This window comes from Lepidochelys kempii, chromosome 6 (genome assembly GCF_965140285.1).
Source record: "Lepidochelys kempii isolate rLepKem1 chromosome 6, rLepKem1.hap1, whole genome shotgun sequence".
NCBI classification, from domain to species: Eukaryota; Metazoa; Chordata; order Testudines; family Cheloniidae; genus Lepidochelys; species Lepidochelys kempii.
In genome coordinates this window covers 113,850,761-113,872,755 of record NC_136385.1, presented here as the reverse complement: position 1 = coordinate 113,872,755, position 21,995 = coordinate 113,850,761, and the positions used below count along the sequence as shown (strand labels likewise).

The 21,995-nt window shown below is 38.0% G+C and overlaps 1 protein-coding gene across 11 annotated transcripts in view; it reads right to left on the bottom strand.

Annotated features, from left to right (window-relative positions):
• Positions 1–474: 474 nt before the first annotated feature.
• The window catches only part of MARK3 (microtubule affinity regulating kinase 3), a 111,036-nt gene continuing 89,515 nt past the window's right edge, over positions 475–21,995 (bottom strand). For 5 of the 11 annotated variants that reach the window (XM_073349748.2, XM_073349738.2, XM_073349742.2 and 2 more), the window contains 4 exons: positions 14,666–14,923; positions 10,690–10,716; positions 4,195–4,239; positions 475–1,034 (listed from right to left, as the gene is read on the bottom strand). In XM_073349748.2, the coding sequence (XP_073205849.1) occupies positions 689–1,034; positions 4,195–4,239; positions 10,690–10,716; positions 14,666–14,923 (676 nt within the window). In that variant the 3' untranslated portion in view covers positions 475–688. The remainder of the gene's footprint in view (positions 1,035–4,194; positions 4,240–10,689; positions 10,717–14,665; positions 14,924–21,995) is intronic. The other 6 variants (XM_073349741.2, XM_073349746.2, XM_073349739.2 and 3 more) reach the window with 3 other exon arrangements.

Here is a 21,995-nt window from a genome sequence, read left to right as displayed (position 1 = left end):
GCATAAATCAACTAATTTTTAATCTGATTCAGACTTAAATAATAAATAGTGGGAGAAGTATAATGCAAGACTTACTGAGTAAAAGTGAATGTTTAATTATCTCATGAGATCTACTTAAAAACAGGAGTAATGTTCACAACCATAAATCCAAACCCTTCACACTTTTTTCTTAACACAGCAGTGAACTGTAAAACTGCATTTACTGGGTAACCATTCAATTATTTTAAATATTAACCCAAGTGTTTCCTCCTTGGCCATTTCAATTTTTAGCACCAAAATTAGCTCCAAAAGAGGTACGGGTACAGCTCTGATGTTTTCAATGAATAGTTTACAGATAATACTTAATATATTATACACACATACTGTACATTCTCACATCCACACGAACAGGAGGCATATTTAAATGTATATATTGTGTGTTTCAGTTTGTTGTCAAAGACTTAGAGCAATGGAAATAAAGCAGAAGGGGTAATATTTTACATAGTAGGCAACTTTAATGCTGTAGTGCACTTATAAAAAAAAAGTCCAACTCTCCCTCCCAGCTCAGCAGCTTGTTTCAATTTTTTTTTTTAATATCATGATTCAAAAGTTGCAGAAATTATTGCCTAAATATTATTCTATACATTTCCATCGGTGTTCTCAAAAACACTTGAAATTGCTACTTAATTTACAACTTAATTACTTTTTCTTACAGCTTTAATTCATTGGCAATTTTGGAAGCAATGTTTTTAAAAGCTATGGATGTTCCCGATATCCGCTTAAAGCGGACTCCATTCAGTGACAGTCTTGGCAGTTTACACACCTCCATCTCCCACTGTACAAGATTTTCCGCATGTCCCTCGCCATGGACACAGAAAAGCAAGAAACGCTCTCTTTGTTCATAGTCACAATTATTGGCATCCAGGACTTTACGAATTTCCCTCATCATATCGTTAGGATCCATGGAACTGGTAGTTTTCATGCTCCAAGTAAACCTCAGTGAGCGGGGCTTGGCTTCCTTGTTTTCATCCTTCTGATCCACAGCTACATTGCGACTGAAAGAAAACATTTTATTATTTAATAGAACAACCAATAGCCTCTTAAATCTTGTGTTGGTGAAGTAACTGCCATGTTCAGTGTGCATTTTTTGTATTACAGAAGTGCCTAGAGGGGCCCCCCACTTGGAACAGGACCCTGATGTACTAGGCATTGCATATTATATACACACAGTAAGACTGTTCCCACCCCAAAAGCATACAATCTAATTAAGCCAAGACACAACTAGTGTGAACAACAATTGGAACAAATGGGGACATGACGATGAAAAACTTGATTACTACCATGGTGAAGGTAAGTTTTCACTCACCTGTAATTCAATTAAGGTTACAGCCTACATGGACCAATATTCTGGGCCATATAGCACCAGAAAGCTCTAGAAATCTGGAACCCTCATTAAGATAGCAGCTCTAAGTCACAACTTAAAGACTTAGGCCACACCTGACATATAACTTGCAATGATGAACAGTCTAACTTCTGAAGTTACTGGAGAGCCTTTTTCAGAATAAAATACAGAAAGTTAACATACCAAACTAATGTTAACAAAAATAATCTCCTTGTCACAACAACAGAAGGTACATTGGGAAAATCTGATGACTATCAAATGTAAGAATTAAAGCACATAGTAATAACAATGTTCTTCTCTTGTTTTGGTGGTGGTGGAAACAGATGGATCAGAAGACGAGTTCCAGAAATTTGTAGAATATCAGCTCACTCTTGTATTTCAGCTATGAATTAGTGGTCACATGGCTAAAGAGAGAGCTGAAATCTGTGTACTGAAACCTTCACAGAAAAGTAGTTGGTAACATGCAGATAGGTGCATAAAAGTGTTTTCTGCATCAGAAACCTCTTCAAAGATTATTTTTGCTCTCATGGTATACCATACAGTTTAAAATCAGCGGTATGTTAAGATTCATAATTCAGTTTAGAACATAACAGCCATACTGGGTCAGACCACAGGTCCACCTAGCCTAGTATCCTGTCTTCCAACAGTGGCCAATGCCAGGTGCCCCAGAGGGAATGAACATACCAGGTAATCATCAAGTGATCCATCCCATCACCCATTCCTAGCTTCTGGCAAACAGACTAGGGACACCATCCCTGCCCATCCTGGCTAATAACCATTGATGGACCTATCCTCCATGAATTTATCTAGTTCTTTTTTGAACCCTGTTATAGTCTTGGCCTTCACAACATCCTCTGGCAAAGAATTCCACGGGTTGACTGTGCATTTTGTGAAGAAATAATTCCTGTTCGTTTGTTTTAAACCTGCTGCCTATTAATTTCATTTGGTGACCCCTAGTTATTGTGTTATGATAAGGAGTAAATAACACTTCCTTATTTACTTTCTCCACACCAGTCATGATTTTATAGACCTCTATCATATCCCCTCTTATTTGTCTCTTTTCCAAGATGAAAAGTCCCAATCTTATTAATCAACCCTCATATGGAAGCCATTCCATACCCCTAATAATTTTTGTTGCCCTTTTCTCAATTTTATCCAATTCCAAAATATCTTTTTTGCATGCAGATATGGTCACCCCAACTCAAAAAAGATATATTGGAATTGGAAAAGATCTCTTTCCTGAGTGATAACAGCTAATTTAGACCTCATCATTTTATATGTATAGTTGGGATTATGTTTTCCAATGTGCATTACTTTGCATTTATCAACAATGAATTTCACCTGCCATTTTATTGCCCAGTCACCCAGTTTTGTGAGATCCCTTTGTAGCTCTTTGCAGTTTGCCAGGGTCTTAACTATCTTGAGCAGTTTTGTATCATCTGTTTACCCCTTTTTCCAGATCATTTATGAATAAGTTGAATAGTACTGGTTCCAATACAGACCCCTGAGGGACACCACTATTTACCTCTCTCCATTCTGAAAATTGACCATTTATTCCTATCTTTTCTTATCTTTTGACCAGTTATCGATCCATGAGAGGACCTTCCGTCTTATCCCATAACAGCTTACTTTGCTTAAGAGTCTTTGGTGAGGGACCTTGTGAAAGGCTCTCTGAAAATTTAAGTACTCTATATCCTTTGGATCCCCTTGTCCACATGCTTATGGACTCCCTCAAAGAATTCTAGTAGATTGGTGAGGCATAATTTCCCTTTTCAGAAACCATGTTGAATCTTCCCCCAACAAATCATGTTCATCTATGTGTCTGACACTTCTGTTCTTCACTATAGTTTCAGCCAGTTTGCCTGGTACTGAAGTGAGGGCTGTAATTGCTGGGATCACCTCTGGAGCCCTTTTTAAAAATTGGTGTCACATTAGCTATCCTCCAATCATTTGGTACAGAAGTTGATTTAAATGATAGGTTACAAACCACAGTTAGTAGTTCTGCAATTTTCACATTTAAGTTCCTTCGGAACTCTTGGGTGAATATCATCTCGTCCTGGTGACTTATTACTGTTTAATTTATCAATTTGTTCCAAAACCTCCTCTAATGACACCTCATAAGGACAGTTCCTTAGATTGGTCACCTAAAAAGAGTGGCTTAGGTTTGCGAATCTCCCTCACATCCTCCGTTGCAAAGACAAGTATTTTAACAATTACTAAATTAAGTCCCTTTTATGGACATTTTTTGAACAGTTTCTAGTTACATGAAACAGACTTCTGTACCATCGTATTGGCAGAACTTTGTGAAAAAAGTACTGAATAAAATTAAAAACTTGATTAGAAAGTTAAACAAATTCAGCATGAAGATGACCTATTTGATAATTCTGTGAGTTATCATAGCGGAGACTTTCTTTCACAGAAGCAGCCTCAAGCTGATTGGTAGAGTCAGAGATTATGCTCATAACCTTGAAAAGGGTAAAAATAAATAAACAAACATCCACACACTTTAGCACCCTCCAATATTGGATTATAGAACCATTCTGCAGTCTCACTGGGGGCTGTCTGCCTGCCTGCCCAGCTGCTAAAATGCAGAAATACATATAGGGAAAAGGCAACATGAAAGATGGAAGAGTTTAGAACCAAGTCACTCAATGCTTTAATCACTGTTTTGCAGACAGGAGGACTTCTTGGTTTAGTTTCGTGGAGTTAAAGGAAACAAAACCTGCTGCTTAGAACCCGTGAACCACATAAACAGGGGGAAAAGGGTTCAAGCTTGCCTAAGTAACATTTTAAACAAAAATCATTACCCTCACCTTGAGCCCTCATATCTCCCGTTCCTCTCATATTCAGTCGGGAGCCTCATTGAAAAGAATGCAGAAACAAAAGGAAGTGGGAAAGAGAAGACAAATCTTACACTAGCATACATAATAGCTGAATAGCTGCTAAATGCAATATTTTAATGATACCGTAATTATAATATATTGTGTTATGACACTTTAGGCAACAACGATTCAATGGATTTTCAAGATCACAGCAAACTTAGAATACCACAAATGTCTTGCCCACCAAAACAATATGTATTTATAAGCCTCAGTTTCTAAAAAGTAGATACTTTTAGTATTAATTTTAATACTATATTGACACATGTACACATGAAGTTAAAAGTTAAGATTCCAGTGGGGAAGAATGTTGAATTAGAAATATGTAAAATTTATTAATTCAGCGTAAACAAAGATATACTAATTATTGTTCAAATTAAAGTGCTAAGCTATAAAAGAGAGAACAATGGTATTAAAAACAGCTTTAATATGCACACTCATACCTGTAGATCAAATACAGTGAAACTTGTAGATCAAAATGATCATCTTATTAATTTCTCCCACCCTCCCTTAAACCAGGATATAAATTAAAGTTAGCATAAGAAAAATTTCAAGGTAAATTCAAGATTTCTCAATATGTAAAATTCCTCTGAATATGAATTCTTCTGAATTCCTGTACCACGGACTCATCTTCCAGAAGACACATGCAGAAGAGTAAAAGAAATTAAGCAATATAAAGATTACAGGCAGAAAAGTTACTTAACACTGTTATATATTAATGTTACATTTAAGCAACCCTCAAGGCAAAACAGACTCAAGGTGGAAAAATCTCCCCCAAGCACCTGGCTACTTTCTCCCATGCCTCTCTCACCCCAGGCGTATACACAACATTAACACACCAAACTAATCATAGTAGATTAGGGCAGCTTGGTAAATGGTGTGAGGATGAGAAGGGAGAGTTAAAACTGTCGTGCATCATCTGTGGTGTATGGTAGCTGTGGTGATGAAGTGTATGCCGGTTTGGGAACATAGGTACTGTCATGTAGCTTTTAGTTTCTTTGCTTTTGTGGGTTCAAGTCACGTATGTTGTATACCAATCCTAACTATTTCACAGTGACGTTTAAATCTATTAACATAGGTTTATAAATTATGTGGCAGGAATTCTATATTTACGTGTACATCCCTGTCAAAATGGATACGGTGCGCCTATGCTATTCTGCAGGGAATGGTATAAGAACCTGAATAGAACAGGGACTGTGAACAACGACCAGGGTCCCTAGGTGCTACTGTAATACTCTGAAACCAGCAAGAAAGCAGTGAGACAGGTTTAAGGAACATAAAAGTTAAAGTGAAGATAAGGAATTACAGGTAAACCAGTATTCTATATTGCCACAGTGCCCAAAAGCCCCAATCAGAAGCCTACTGTGCTTCCAGGCACTGTACGACATAGATATATGGTCCCTGCCCTGAAGAGTTTACCATCTGATTAAAGACAGGATGTAACAAACAATAGTAGGAAGGGGGTAGGGAACATGATTAAAAGAAGAAGATCCTTAAACTAGAAGGAGAGTTTCAAGGTGTGTTTTACGTATTTTTTCTTCTTTATAGCAAGATTTTACATAAAACAAGTACACATAAGTATATAGAAGAGAATCCAAAAAAACAATAAATCAAACTTTTTCCTAACTAATACAAACAAAATGCTGTTGCAGGCATACAGGAACACTGCTCTCGGCTACTTTTTTGGGGTCAGAATCACATTTCAAAGTGTCTCAACACTGCGGTCTTATTTTAAAATCTTGAAGGGAAAAAAACTGGGCTAAATGAAGCTCACACTGAAGCAAGAGTCCTGTTCAGATTATTGCCAGAATACTATGTCAACACAGAGTGTATAGTACCACAACGGCCGTCCGGAGTAGGCCTCTCTCAACGACTATTCTAAGGGGTTTCTTAACTAAGGGCCTGATGCTTCTTCTATTAAAAATAATGTGTATTTCTTCATTGTATCAGTGGAAGCAGGTTCAGGCCCTATAAGAAGAGATGGTTCTATCATCACCTCTAGCAATATAGGATGGAGACAATCATTTTAAGCTATGCAACATATTTGTCCATATTGGTCAGTAAAATAATTTAGTTCTCTTAGTTACTGAATTGTGAAGCCTGTCAAAGACAGATTAAAATGCCAATAACATTTATAATCACTTTAGTAGATATGTCAAGCTGATGTGCTTCTCTAGAATGAATGGATATTAGAGAACTCAGAAATGGAAAAAGCCTACTAGGTCTGTAGTGTACAAGTCAAGACCTCTGGGCTGCTCTTTACATCACTTTCTCCGGGGGATGGAACACTAGTGAAAGCATGGAGAATTATGGGAAGGGAGAAAGCTATAAAAGCTGAACAGATCCAGAGGTTTCAACAGTAGACCTGCAAAGGATCTTGTGGAAGGCTCATTCTGGAAGGCACAGCAAACTCCTCTCTCTGTAACTTTGAAGTCACTTCCTGACTCAGATGACAAAATGTCAAGTGCTGTACTCAAAAATACTCTCTGAAGGGCACTAGAGGCATCTGTTCCTCGGAAGTAGGGGAGAACATTTTTGCTTATAGTTGCAAGCATTTATAGATCACATCAGACTCGCTTTCTCAGTTGACAACAAAGGCTCAAGAAATAAGAGTATGACCTGTCATCCCTGTAGTGAATGATACAAGAAACCTCAAGATTAGCTTACTCAAAAGTTCAGACTTTCAAAGGGACAAAAATAGTTTGTTCTGGTTTCAGACCTATTTTCAGCTGATCCTAGCAGATGAGGCTGAAGTTCAGTTAAAATTGACCAACTTCTAAATACTCAATTTACATTTAGAGAAATCAAAGGTATTCACTAAACACCTGCACCAAGATACAACTTGAGTTAAGTACTCTTATTTGTAAGCCTCTTTTGGAAGTACTTATAATTGTGAATAGGCTTAAAAATTAAAATCTGAACCAATAAATATACTCAAAACTACATTCCATGATGTGTGACCTCCAACATAAAAACTGGCATGAAGTTTCAGAGAAGCAGTGTCAGTCTTCCCATTCATATTCCTTTCCCCTTGGACCTCGAAGCATGGTTATGCTCTATAAAGCACCATGCAAACTTACAGAATTCTGTAAGTAAAACACACACCAGTGCACTTCTGATTAAAATCATACTGTATATGCTTCCAAGTCAGATACAGTTTTTAGGCTTCCAAGTTGCCAATGTGGTCTGCAGTACTGAAAGGAACACAAACTCCTGGTTTATAACCGAAGACTATTGAGCAGATAATGTGTTAAAGAAAGGAGCTGACTAATAAGCTAATTAGTTTTGTGATAGAGTAATTTTATATTTTATTTTTCTGTTTTATGCCCACAGCTGTATTACAATGCCTACAGCACTTCATTTACTTTTGTTAAATGGTATGTGAAAAGTAGTCAATAGCGTAAGTGATATGTTGACGTAGTACTGTTCTTCTGGTATATCTATCATAAATTATGTTTTGTGCATTGCAAGTGTTCTCTATGTATATATGTATAGTTAAAAACCCAGTGAAACATTAAAAAATAAAAACTGTCTAAAGAATATTTCACAGCTTGATTAAAAGCCATAAATGATTATAGGGGAGTGGAAATGGAAGGAGTCTACTAAAATAAGATTTAATTAATTTATACATAAAAGAAAACAACCTGGTTTTTCAAGGAAAATTACCTTTATTTAAAGAAAAGATTCTACAACAAAAAAGCTATCAAAATATCAACACACCTTTGCTATCCAAGTATCAAATTAGCCTTCCACAACATACAGGCATCCCTACAGATATGCAAGGACACTGTATAGTATCTTGTTAATGTTACATGAGATATGAGAGATATAAAACCTATCAGAATGCAGTGCACTACTATTAACATTTAATTTTTAAAAAACAAATGAAATGTGTAGCACTCAGAATTTGCCGAGCTCTCTGAAGTGAAGTTGTAATATTGTCCTTGTGGCAACTATAATAAATTCCAATGTTAAAATAAAATGAATTTCAGTAGACTAGATTCACAGCAGGTAAAGAATTTGGCAAAATAAATAAATAAATAAAAATCAGTAGCATTGCTATAGGCAACAATGTATTTCACTTCACTCACTGCCTGCTTACAAGAAGGAGAGAGATAGGCACACTGGTAGAAGTCACATGCACATACACATCTACTAATAGAAAGAAAAATTCAGAGGTGCATTGTTGCACAAGTCTCTTTTTAAACAAGAATACCCTGAAAAAGTTACTATCAGAACATGAACCACTGCTGAAATTTATATTACAGTACCATATTTCTATTCAAAGGTAACTCACTAGAACGCGAGTTATAAAATGTAATTGAACTTCCCAACTAACAGATGCATCTCACTTTTTGCCTCAAAATGCAGTAAAGGCTTACAATTAAATTATAATGAGAGTCCAGTTGTGGAAATAGCAGCTTATTTGCTCAATTAACATTCTAATGTTTTACAGTAGCCATAGCCGTAGCTTTGGAAGAGGCAAAGCCTCTCTTTCAATCTCAGATCCCTGTGCAATTCACAGAACTCACACTGACCTCTGCAACTGTTCAGAATTCGGTGGCTCAGGCTACACGCTGAGTTAAGAAATTTGCCTTTATTTATTGTCAAATGTACAAGATTGCTGGCACTCAATTTCTTCTCTGATCTACCCGATCAACAAATAAAACTACAAGAGTCCATGTATATTCCTCCTTCCAATTTACACTCCTGTAAACCGACAATTAATGCCAATGGCAACTAATCCAATAAAAGAATTCTAAAATATGTTCACATTTGGGAATGCCCCAGACATAGCACTAAGAGGGCGTGTAATGTAATACTAGGATTTGTTTTGAAACAAAGAAACCATTCCAAGTCTAGTATGCAGGGTATTTTTCACAGCCTGACTTTCTTGAATGAATGTGAACTTCCGCAGCTAGTTTGGAGTTGAATTACATACAGTTCCTAATGGAATTAACTAAATTTATATCCTAACAATATCACAGCTTGCCTAAAGAAAGTACGACAAACTTCAAATTGCAAATATCAGTGATGATTTTACCTTTAGAATGAAAGTACAAATTGATGCCCATTTTTAAAGTAAAGTATGTTGGGCTGAAATGAATTTTGGGGGGGCAGGCACTTCTGAATCAAAACTTCTTCTCTCAACAGTGGAGCATGGTATCGTTCCAGAGAAGCTCTGCAACACTTAAAAGGCTACTGTAGGATATTACTAGAAAATTTAGCTAAATCAAAAAGCTGTTTCAAAGTTTTAGAAGTCTTCACTGACCAAAGAGTTGCGAGTAGCTCTAGCAATATTTCTTTCAGAGGGACTTCCTACAACTTTTAGTTTCTCATTGTGAAATTGAATTTAGAGTTTTATACTGAAAGAAATGAAGTTATTGGAACACAGTCTTTTTCAAGCTTCCTTATTTTTTATTCTATTCTCTGAAGAAAATACGGATGTAAGCAGTTTTTAAGTCAAAATTTTTATTTCCATCAAGCTTCATTTTTAGAATATTTTGGTAGCTTTTTTCCTGTTGGTCTTTTTTTCCCATGTTTTAGCTTATGGATGGTTGGGCTTTCCAAAGAACTAGGAGAAGAGTGCTGAAGCAATACAGCTTTGAGAATAGGGTGCCTGGCTCTTTTTTCACCTACTTCAACAGAATTACTTGTAATTTATGCCAGAATTAAAGCAAGAAGAATCAGTTCTGCCTGTTTTCTTAAAACCTTTCTATGTAGGATAGTTTTTCCAAGATTGGTTCCTTTTGTCAATGCACTTGCATAACTTTTGTGCTTTTGTTTATCTATAAATTGTAATTAAGTGCTTCAATTTATGTCATTGCTGGACAGTATAAGAGGAAGTAATTTGGCTTTGGGTACTCTACAAAATGCTTCTTATTTGCAGATTTTCAATGTACATCCTTCATCCCTCATGCAAACTTCCAATCTCTCAAGTGATTTGTAATTTTAAGTCAAATTTGGTGAATGTCTAAATTTGTTATGACCAGAAGCAAATTACTAATACACTATTTTGATAAGAATTTTCCTAATAAAGAAAATTAGAGGATAAAGTATGTAGAGCATCACTTACCTTTACACATTTGTGCCCTTATGTTTTGTCTACATTTTTCAGTGTTATCAAACACGTCATTCTTCAAACATAAGCATGCTAAGTGTATTAGTACAAAGAACAGAATTATTTTTGGTACTATCAACTCTATCAAGGAAAGAAGAGTGCACAAGGCATGCTTTGCATCTTGTTATACAGGTGCCACAGATGCTTAAGTATCATCATTAGTCAATGGATTTCCTTCTATATTTTCCTTTCAAGGAAGAAAGTATTTAGTTCTCAGCAGAAAGTTTAGTTTTTAGAAAACCAAGGCTAGAAAGCCAAATTTTATGTTAATTGCAGGAGCCACTTCTTTAAATATAAATAAATCCTACCTTTTGATAAACCTGAATGACATGTTTCTAAAAGAAATTAAGCCAAAACAATAATTAACAAAAAAAGTTTGTACCAATTAAATTGAAAATTCATTCAAAAAGTGAAACATGCAATAACAATGAGATTTCATATTTAAATGCACCTGGAAATAAAAAGTTTCAAATTTATTCTGAGATTAGAAGAATGATTTCAGGGCTGAGGAAACTTCCTCTTAATTTTATTGTTTTCAACTTTGTTTTCCTTCTGAGAGCATTCCAACATTTCTTCTGAAGAGAGTCATCACTAAATATTATGAATTCAAATGTATACCAGTTTAAAAATATTCATAAACTGTAGCACTGTATGCACTTACAAAGGGATTGATTTTTTGTCTATTGCCCTATGTATTTCAGACAGGAAAAAAAAATCTCAACTTTTGTAGTTGAATAGCTCCAAAATTAACTCATTTCTCATTAACTCAAAGCGTATACAGGGTAAACTCATAAATTGTCTTCCCTCTAGAACACTGACAGAGAGATATGCACAGCTGTTTGCTCCTCCAAGAATTACTTACTTACTCTGGGTCAATTAATAAGCAAAAAGCGATTTTATTAAGTATAAAAAGTAGGATTTAAGTGGTTCCAAGTAATGACAGACAGAACAAAATAAATTACCAAGCAAAATAAAACAAAAACATGCAAGTCTAAGCCTAATGCAGTAGGAAACTAAATGCAGGTAAATCTCACCCTCAGAGATGTTCCAATAAGCTTCTTTCACAGAGCAGACTGTATTTCACTGTATTAGGCTTAAACTTGCGTGTTTTTTTTTATTTTGCTTGGTAATTTATTTTGTTTGGTCTGTCATTACTTGGAACCACTTCTAGAGGGAAGACAATTTATGAGTTTACCCTGTATACGCTTTATACAGAGTAAAACGGATTTATTTGGGGTTTGGATCCCATTGGGAACTGGGTATCTGGGTGCTAGAGACAGGAGCACTTTCTAAGCAGTCTTCAGTTAAGTCCGCAGCTTTTGGGGGACGTAGTTCAGACCCTGGGTCTGTGTTGGAGCAAACTAGCATGTCTGGCTCAACAAGGCAGGGTTCTGAAGTCCCAAGCTGCCAGGGAAAATGGGCTCAGAGGTAGTGTCAGCACATCAGGTGGCAGTCCCAAGGGAGTCTCTTTGACCCAACCTGTCACAAACTGCCTCAACGATGCATTTATATTTAGCGGCAAAAGTGTGAAATTGCCCACTCCTTAATATAAGTAATTTATTGTCACAAGAGTTTACCCATAGGAAAAATGAAGCAGGATATGAAAAGATTAAGATTAAAAGGATGTTTTTCTGCAAAGGTGAAAAAGAAACAACGAAGTGCTGAGTCCTTAGGGATGGGGTGCCTTCCTATGAGTTTGTAGAGCACCAAGCAAGATAGGGGCCTGATTCTGAACAGGGCTTCTGAATGCATACTTAATACATAGTATGTAACAAGAAATTGAGATTTTGTATTTCATTTGTGCAGTTTATTAAATAATCCCCAGATAGTGGAATTATTTACTGTCAAAAGGGGTCTGGCCAAAAGCTATTTTGCTGTGAATTAAAAAACAGAGTTCAAGCTTTTACAAGCTTAATTATATTCTAAATAATTGACAATGCTCGCTAATAGGTTCCAGGAGCAGGGCTCAAAGCTTACAAATTCATAGTACATGAATGCATCCACATTTTTAATGGTAGATGGAAACATTAAGAAAGGAAACATTATAAAACTAGCAATAGTACAGACAGAAAAAGATGCTCCAAAAGGATCTAATGTTTGAATAAGTAAAGCTTTTTTCTAAGCCAACATTTATAGGTAAAAGTTACTGAGATAAAAATAGACATCTTAATGATAAAAAAAATCTCCACACATCTCCCCTCTTTAACCTGGTAATTTTTCAAAATAATGTACAGCAGAGAGGGGAGAACTTGGAGCAGGGCAAAAGCTTACCAAATACAAGACTGAGGCGCCTTGGATTTGTCAAAGAAAACTTCTACATTTTAAAGCAAAAATTCCCCATACTGGAATCGCTAGTTAGATATAAGGAAACAGTAGGTTGACTTAGCCCACACAGTTCTGAAGAAAGGATAGAAGACTGTGAGAAATAGTGTATACAAGGTTATAAAAAAGAAAGTAAGTGAATGGGTCAATGTTTGTGGGGTATACGCCTAGTACAAAACAAGTAGTCAAAGATTCAAGTGGAATAGTCTATAAATCATTTAGCAAGATTAGGCTACTAAAGGCACAACAGAGGTAGAAGAGAATCAGAAAGTGTGTGTATAGGACCCAAAGCCTCACTCCTACAAAAAAAGTACACATAAGCTCGAAGATGAACACACAAATGTCATGCAGTTCTCTAACATGCATGAACTATAGGTCTTCAGCTCAGATACCAAAAAGAGGAAAATAAAGAATTCTGGAATGTTTAAGATGTATATGAAAAATATGATTTTTAAATTTTAGTTCCTGTGAGAACAGAAGAAACTTAAGTTACCAATGGCAAATTCAGAACGTTGTAACTTCCTGCTGAAGTAAAAACCCTCAAAACAGGAGCAAGTCTCTGCTTAGGCTAAGCTCCTTGGGTAGGCTATAACGTTTAAGACTAAGTCAGGTCTATGCCTAAACTAAGCGCCACACAAATAAATCTTTCAAGAGTTGAGCCGGCTTCTGTTTAAACTGAGCTTTTAGGCTAGGCTGACTCTTTCAAAAATTAGGGCAGCTTTATATAGAGTGACCAGGTTTCCGGTTTTCGACTGGCACACCCGATCAAAAAGGGACCCTGATGACTTCGGTCAGCCCCACCGACCGGGCCGTTAAAAGTCCGGTCGACGGTGCTGCGGCGTTAAGACAGGCTAGTTCCTACCTGTCCTGGCTGGCACTGTGCTGCGCCCCGGAAGCAGCCAGCAGGTCCAGCTCCTAGGGGAGGGAGCCACGGGACTCCGTGCACTGCCCGCACCCTGAGCACCGGCTACGCAGTCCCATTGGCTAGCAACTAGCCAATGGGAGCTTGGGGAGAGGGCGGGACAGTGCCTGCAGGTGAGACTGGCGCATGGAGCCTCCTAGCGCCCTGCCTAGGAGCCAGGCCTGCTGGCTGCTTCTGGAGCCTGCCTTAGCCCCCTCGCTGCACCACTGACCGGGAGCTGCTCGAGGTAAAGCCACGCCCCACCCAGAGCCCCCTCCCCCACCCTGAGCCCCTCATCCCAGGCCCGACCCCAGAGCCCAAACCCCCAGCCGGAGCCCTCACCCCCTCCCACACCCCAACTCCCTGCCAAGCCTGAAGCCCCCTCCTACACCCTGAACCTCTCATTTCTGTCCCCTTCCCAGAGTCCTCCAGCCCTCCCGCACCCCAACCCCCTGCCCCATCCCAGTAAAAGTGAGTGAGGTGGGGGAGAGCAAGTCACTGAGGGAGGGGGAATGTAGTGGCCAGGGCCAGGACCTCGGAGAAGGTGCAGGTCTAGGGTGTTTGGTTTTGTGTGATTAGAAAGTTGACAAGTCTAGCTTTATAGCTCCTTAGCCCCATCTGTCATTAAACTCCAGACAGAAATCAGTCCTAGTGACAGACCACACCATTGCAATGAACAGTCAAGTTAACCCATGTGAGTAAATCTCTGCAGGATAAAAGCCCAAGTATGTTACAGATCAAGGTGAGACATGTTGATTATGTTTCCTAGCAGGAAGTATGATAGGCCAAATTCTGCCAACTTATAACCCATGTAACCCTATAGAAATTAATTTGACTATAATTATAAACTATAAGAACAATGGCTTTCAAAGATCTAAAGAACTCAAAAAAATTCAAAAACTAATACATCTAGCATTTCAAATTGCAGAAACAGCTCAAACACGTTGTTCAATGAATATGAATAGAACTGAACTGCAGCAAAAAAGTATTTGGAGAATGGGAAGTACTTAAGCGAAGAAAAATTCTCACTATTACAGCTGTTATTTTAAAACAAGCCTTACCTTCTTGTTAGTTTTGAAGTTAATTTACTAAAAAGATTAGTGGAGCCCCTGCTCCGAGTCTGTGAAAGGGGTGTTGCTTCATGGGATAGACTGGGTGAGGCAGGTGGTCCATTGTATGTAGCAGTACGTCGCTCTCGGAGTTGACCATGGAAAGTGCTGCGACTGGCAGTTCCTCTTGGGAAACGAATGCGATCAGGTGTAGTTGCACTGCTAATGCTATGAGTTGAAGCAACAGGAGTTCTTTGATCAGAAACAGTGCTACAGAAGGAAACAAAAACATATTATACAGTTTCATATTATCTTTTACAGAAACACCAAAGTTTTGCAGGAACAAATGCATACCTACAAATGTGCAACCGTAAATTCTACAATACAGTACGCTTAAAGATATCCTTATATAGGCCATGGCAGAAAAACCAAAAAGTTACTACATCACATTACAGAATCAAGTAATATTTTACAAGAAGTTAGGAATAAAGAAAGTCTAAACACAAATCTGTGCATTTAGAAAAATGTAATACTGAGCAAGCCAGTTGGGAATTAGAGGAAACTGTGCATACAGATTTTCACTGACAAGACTGATGAAAGAAGGAAGGACAATCTTCCTTCCAGGTGTGTGTGAGGGAAATGGATAATGTATAACCTTGCTTTCTCCTTTCTATGCCTGTGGAGAACCTTGCTAATTTGTGAACATCTTGTAACAGAACTCTATATACCAGCAATCTACTTGAAAATATTAAAATTCCTAACAGTACAAAAAGATTAGAATATAATCCCCCCACAAAGTGTTCAAGAACAGGGGGATTTTTTATCATTTTAGTAGTAAGAAAAAAGTATTAAATGTTCACTATGGTAGGATATCACAAACACCACAAAACAATAAATGTAAACAAAACTAAAAATTAGGAAACATCTTGCAGAAAATACAGCCTAGAACAAATCTAAGACTAAAATTCCACAGCACAAAGTTAAAAAGCAGGTAAAACTTAGTTTCACAATTATTTCAGTTTTTCTTACATAAGCTTGAAGTTATCTGCGTCATTGTTTATTGGAGGTAGCATCATCTTCGTGTGCACAGAGGCTGACACGGACATTGACTTCTGATGTCGCAGCCGAATGCTGGAGGAGGAGGTGGTACAAACTGAAGCAGGGCTAGCTGCATAAGCGAACATTTCTGTCAGGCTGCGAGGGGGTTTGGGTTCAGGCAGAGGCAGAAAGAACAGCATGATGGACCCATGACAAAGTGCAAACTACTGTGTATAGTGAAAAGAAAACACTTCTTCTCACAAACATCTGTCTTGTGTCAAAGAGAATATAAGCATTACCATCACTTGCGTAGGAGCTAGAGCAATTAACTATTCTACACTGACTAAAACTTATTTGTTTTTTTAAAACTGTCCTTTTCTGCAATGTGACAATTCAAATGCATTGACAGCATTAGCTTGTGGACACCTGTCTTGACTAGTTAGATGTATAGAAGCTTGGGCCTTGAAATTCTTAGTGATCTGCACCAAAGTATTATTTGAAATAAAGGTGCGGGTTGTATCAGTTATTTTTCCTATGAAAAATGCTTTTTTAAAAACATTCTTAACACCCCAGGTCTAATGATCGGGAATGATCTCCTGGGTGAACAGTAATTCCAGTCAAGTACTCTGCTGCTGCTTGAAAGTGTCCAGATTTTTTTAAAATTTGCTCTTCCAGTGGGACACTCATTTTAATAAACCTCAACCACTGTAATGGTTTGAGGACTTAATGGACATAACCCAGACTTGAAGGCTTAGGATATCTATGCTGAATAGCAAAAAAATAAAAAAATAATTAAAATTAAAAATGAGTTTATCCTACTCATGAGTCTACTCTGCTACAAGGACTAGGGGTGTTGGAGCGCTGGAATGGCAGTTCAATATCTCTGTGAAGAGCAAGGGACAAGATTGTTCGAGAGTACTTTGTACTTGGGGATTATTAAGCAGTACATTGATTAACATTCATGCTTTGAAGGAAGGTCTATTGAATCTTCTTCAGCAAAAAGGATGGATGGCTGTCATGTGGTGCCTCATAGTTTAAACTAGGTGGTAAAATATAAGCATTGTTCAGGCTCAGGGAAGAAACTCAGTATCTGGCAACAGGAGTTCCAAACCTGCTGTTCCATGTGATCAAAAGAAAAAGTTACATACATTTACATTTAAGAAATGCCCTTGTGGTTACAGATACTGGGGGCACAAGCTCTGGAGTCTGTGTCATTCAGTTAAGTCAGAACTCCAGAAGATCTTTAAGGATGCTGGTTCAGTTACATCAGTGGTTCTCAAACTTTTGTACTGGTGATCCCTTTCACATAGAAAGCCTCTGAGTGCAACCTCCCTTAAAAATTAAAAACACTTTTTAAAATATTTAACACCATTTTAAATGCTGGAGGCAAAGCGGGGTTTAGGGTGGAAGATGACAGCTTGTGACCCCCCCGTGCAATAACCTCGCATCCCCCTGAGGGGTCCTGACCCCCCAGTTTGAGAACTCCTGAGTTAGACTATCAGCTGCCTACTATAGATTTAGAGATTATTTAGCATGCTTTGAAAAAAGTTTCAGAGTCAACATGCCAGTCATTTTTAATAGAGCTTTTTCTTACGTAAATTGGGTAATTTTTTTTAAAAAGCCTTTCACTGAATGGATCTGATATGTTATTTTATCATTCCTGTTTTTTCCCAGATGAATACATCAGCATACCTGTCTATAATCACTTCTTTTTTATTAATGGTTTTATTTTAATAAGAAGCCCAACCCATTTTGCCTTTCATTAAAATTTTCAACACCAGGGAGTTAGGAAATTGTGGGAGGATGAACACAGAGCTGCATGAGAGGTCTTAATCTCAATAGCAAGCATCTCAAGTAGATAAACACTTTTTAACGGATAAATAATCCTGAAACACCTGATCACTAGAGGTTCAAAACTTAATTTGTATAATTTATTATAAAGATACACTGACTGTTTCCCCTTCTGGGGATTATTTGTTCTAAATTTTATTTATCTTTAAGGGCATTATTAGATTTATAGAAACTGGGTCCCCTACCTCCAAACAGATGCTTAACATTTGAGCTTTCTCCCTCAGAATCTTCTGTATCCCACCTTTGCCAGAAGTCATTTTCCTGGTGCTGTCATATCCTGCTGCTAAGACTGCTTTTTTGGTTTGTAAGCTTGCTGCACACCAGTGATGGCAATGATTAAGTACTTTGCGCCTAACATGGTTTTGCAACTGTTTCTTTTGTGATATACTACTACTTTGTTACAATAAAAATCTTTATAAAAAAAGGCGAGGTGTTGCAAACAATGTACTCACACGAACCCCATAAGCCACCTCCAACAGTTTTCCACAGTTGTGACAAACTGTGGTGCAAGCTGGGATGTTTTGAGTGGGAAAAAGAGAGTAGCTCTTTGGAAGGCATTATATTTGGTCCCTACACTAATTGATTATTTTTTCTTAAAATATGCTGCCTGTGTCAAAACTCAATGTGTAAAAAAACACAAGTATGCAGCATATGGTGGGATAACATGTTTTGTAAAGAAAGGCATGAAACACATTTAAGCTTTTATATATACACACGTTCTCTCCTGACATTAGAAGAGCTCGTCAGGTCTTCAGTGGGTCACTATTCTCAATATCCTCAATTATAGTAAACCTAAAATCTTAGCTGAAATGTTCTTTAAAGCCGTTCTCCCTTACAATAATTCCTATCACAGAGAAGTGCAATTTGAAAGCCACAAAACCCATTTCTAAAGAAACCCTGAATTCAAACAAAGTTTCTACTTCAGAATCCCATCTAAGAAAAACATCACAGATCATTCTAGAGTTTTATCTTTCACAGAGTTCAGAGATAAGAGTATTGGAGAGATTAAAAGAACTGAAAAAGCAGCATTTATTCTAGATCCAATCAATACTGCATTTACGGCAATCTGTGTTAAAAGATGCTAAATCAGTCAAGCTTATGTCCAACAGCAGCTACCACGTATATTGAGATATGATTCTATTACCCTCTACAGCAATTCTCAGACTGTGCCAATCTAAGATGTACTATTACATGCACAAATAGTGAAATCCACTGAATCACAACCAGGAATTTCCAGTTATAAAGACAAACTTAACAATGTTGTGTTTTATTCTGTCAAACTTTAGTATTTTTAATGAACACTTATTGATCTTGCTAGTTACCGTGGTACCTCTGTTTATGGAACCCAATAAAGACGTTGTTATATCAAAGGATAGACTCCATAACAGCAAGTCCAACATGTTTTAACCAAAAGTAAAAAGTGGTAAAAGCTAATGTGAAATTTCTGACATCAACCGTATAAATGCCTTAACGAGGACACAAAGTATGTCCTAACAAATTTGAAGTTTGGAATAGGTTTTCTACTTGCATTACACTCTGATCAAGAATAGAAACTTCCCTCCCTGCTGACAGCTGCAGAAGGCAGGACTGTTTAGCATTTTTGAAAGTGAAGATAAGTTACAGAATATAAAGTATGTGTCTATGAAGGTCCGTGGGGCCAACACACAGGTTTATTTATTGCTATGTAGCACATAGCACTGACTTTGGACAAAATGAAGTCTACTGAAGCATGGTTTTAATACTGAGAAAGTCAAAGCCAGAAAAGACAAAGGAGCAATTTCTCAGCAATACAGAATGAAGCTGCTTCTAGCAGAAGACCAAGAGGATAACACTGGAATCTCTTAAACCTGAAAGTTTATTTCAAGTTAAGACCTCATAGACCAGAAGATGCTGCAAAACAGAGTGCTAATTTAAAGATGGATTATAAAAGAAACTGAGCAGACTACCTAACTAAGCAAGTAATGAGCTCTAACAAACAATGGTATGAAGGGACACATTTTCACATGCATTGTATGAATATTTCTAATGACTATTGTTTACCTCAGAGCTATTAAAATGCTGAAGCTACTGAAATATCAGGAAAGCAGTTTTAAGATCAAGATTAATAAATGCAGAATATAATCAAGCAGTTTGCATGCAAGGTGAGTGAAAATGTGTGTTTGGATTGATACCAGGTGGCGTATCTCTAAAGTGGTACAGCAACTGTTCAGAACTGTACATTTTGGACATCATTTTGGTTGCATGCAGCATCATGTTTAAAAAGAACTTGTCCAGAAAAACACATTAACATATCTTAAATTAAAAAGGTTTTCCATCCCTTTCCTTAACTCAAGCAAAGACTTAGTAATATTAACAAGGACTAGTCAATGGAGGAAGAGATAGACAGACACCACTATTTAATAGGGCTGTAATTTGCATACTAGTCAATTACAGGCCCAGTTGGCCAGGTTGGCAGGGGGAAAAGAGAAGTGTGCAGAGTCAATTTAGACTTCGGTTTTAACTCTCCCTAATTCCTGCCAGGCTTGCTGAAGGCCAGTGGAAGGAGACAAAAGGTCAGAGTCATGTCCCTTATCCCAGACACCAGTGGAGATGATGCCGAACCTTCATTCAGCACGTCCAACTCAGTCCCTCTTCTTTTACATGCTGCTGGAGAAGAAAGCAGGAGGCAAAGCCATACCCTTTGTGAAATGACGGCAACGCCACACAGTGACTGCAGCAAGTGCCTGTTCCCTTCTTCTGCCAGAAAGATCCCAAAATAGGGATCAATGGAAAGAAACTGATGAGAAGGGAGCTATTTGTTTTTTTCCCAGATATCCAGCAAAAAAATTACCACCATTGATTTGACTGGCAACCTCAAATCTCCTGCATAATGTAACTCCCCTCAAACTTAACAGTCACCTAGTTTAGGGAAAGGAGTACTTGTGGCACCTTAGAGACTAACAAATTTTCACAAGTACTCCTTTCCTTTTTACGGATACAGACTAACACAGCTGCTACTCTGAAACCTAGTTTAGGGAGACAGCCCGTATTTGCGTATGAACAGTATATGAACCCTCACTCAGGCCTGGTCTACAAGCCAGAGTTAGGTTAACATAAGGCAGCTTACATTGACCTAATTATGTCAGTGTCTACGCTACAGCTTTGCTCCCGCCGATGTCAGTGCCTTACTATACTGACATAACACCACCTCCACGAGAAGTGTAGGCCTGTGTAGTTAGGGAGACACAGCATCCATGCAGACACTGCGTTACTTACATTGGCTGTTGGCTGTCATTCTTGTCCATTTCACAGATCCATGCTGGAGCTGTAAAATTGACAAGAAAGGCTGGTAGATTCCTTGCTTTCGGCTAGGAGCCCTGCTGCCTCCCGGGCTCTAGGCAGCTGGGAGCCTGGCGGTGCCCAGAGGGGCAGCCGAGCTCCCAGTGGGGAGCTGTGTGACGAGCTGAGAGCCCAGGCTCTCAGCCCCCACACTGCTGCTCTTAAGTCAATGTAATGAAGTGCGCGTGGTGAAGATGCGCGCCATCGATAGAAGGGTAGTGTGAGCATGAAAAACTGCAGTAATTACTGTGGATACTAACAAAGAACGACTTAAGTTTGTAGTGTAGACATGTCCTCAGAGAGGAGCTTTGCTTCTTTACAGTCCCATTTGTTCAATAACTTGCCACAGATTGTAGCCACCTGGAGGGCAGAATCATACAACTGTAACTAACTGGTGCAGGCTTCAAATTCAACTGGTTGTAGTTAAAATTCACCCCAATTCCTGACAGAAAAACAAAATTAACCCCCCACTTGGCAATTTCTAGAGCCAGTAAAGCTCCAGGCAGCACAGTAATGGGGGACTGGGCTGGGTTCTTGACTTGCACTCCAGCTAATAAAGAAATCACACATGTGCTCCAAATATCCTACTTGACAAGTTGCCTCTGTGGGTGAAGGGGATGCTCACACTGATATGTTCCTCTTCCTTTCCCTCCTACCCCTGACAGGGTAGGATTATGTTAAATTTTAATGTTTCATGATATGATGGAGGCAAATTGAGCCTGCAAATTCTACAATATAAGTAACAGGCCCCACACTGTTATCTGGTCTGAAGGCAGTTTTTCTAGAGTAAATCAGCGATTTTCTAAAATATGACACTCCATTGGCAAGATAATGAGCACAGCATAGAGTGGAATATGTACAGACAGACACACACACACTACCATTTTCAGGCGGGTTTTTATTTGGCCTCTAATACAAATAGATGCCTTTCTTTAATTTTCTAAAACCAAAAATCTTTTACTGAAACAGAGCATTCCTTGTCCAAATATCCAGAAGAATGACTGAATGATTCAAGTTATAACCTGTGCACATAGGCTATCCAACCACAGAACATATGATCACGGTCCATAAGTTAGCATCTACAAATTTTGGGAACCTTAGTAGAATACTGCAGGTCTACATACTGCAAAAATTT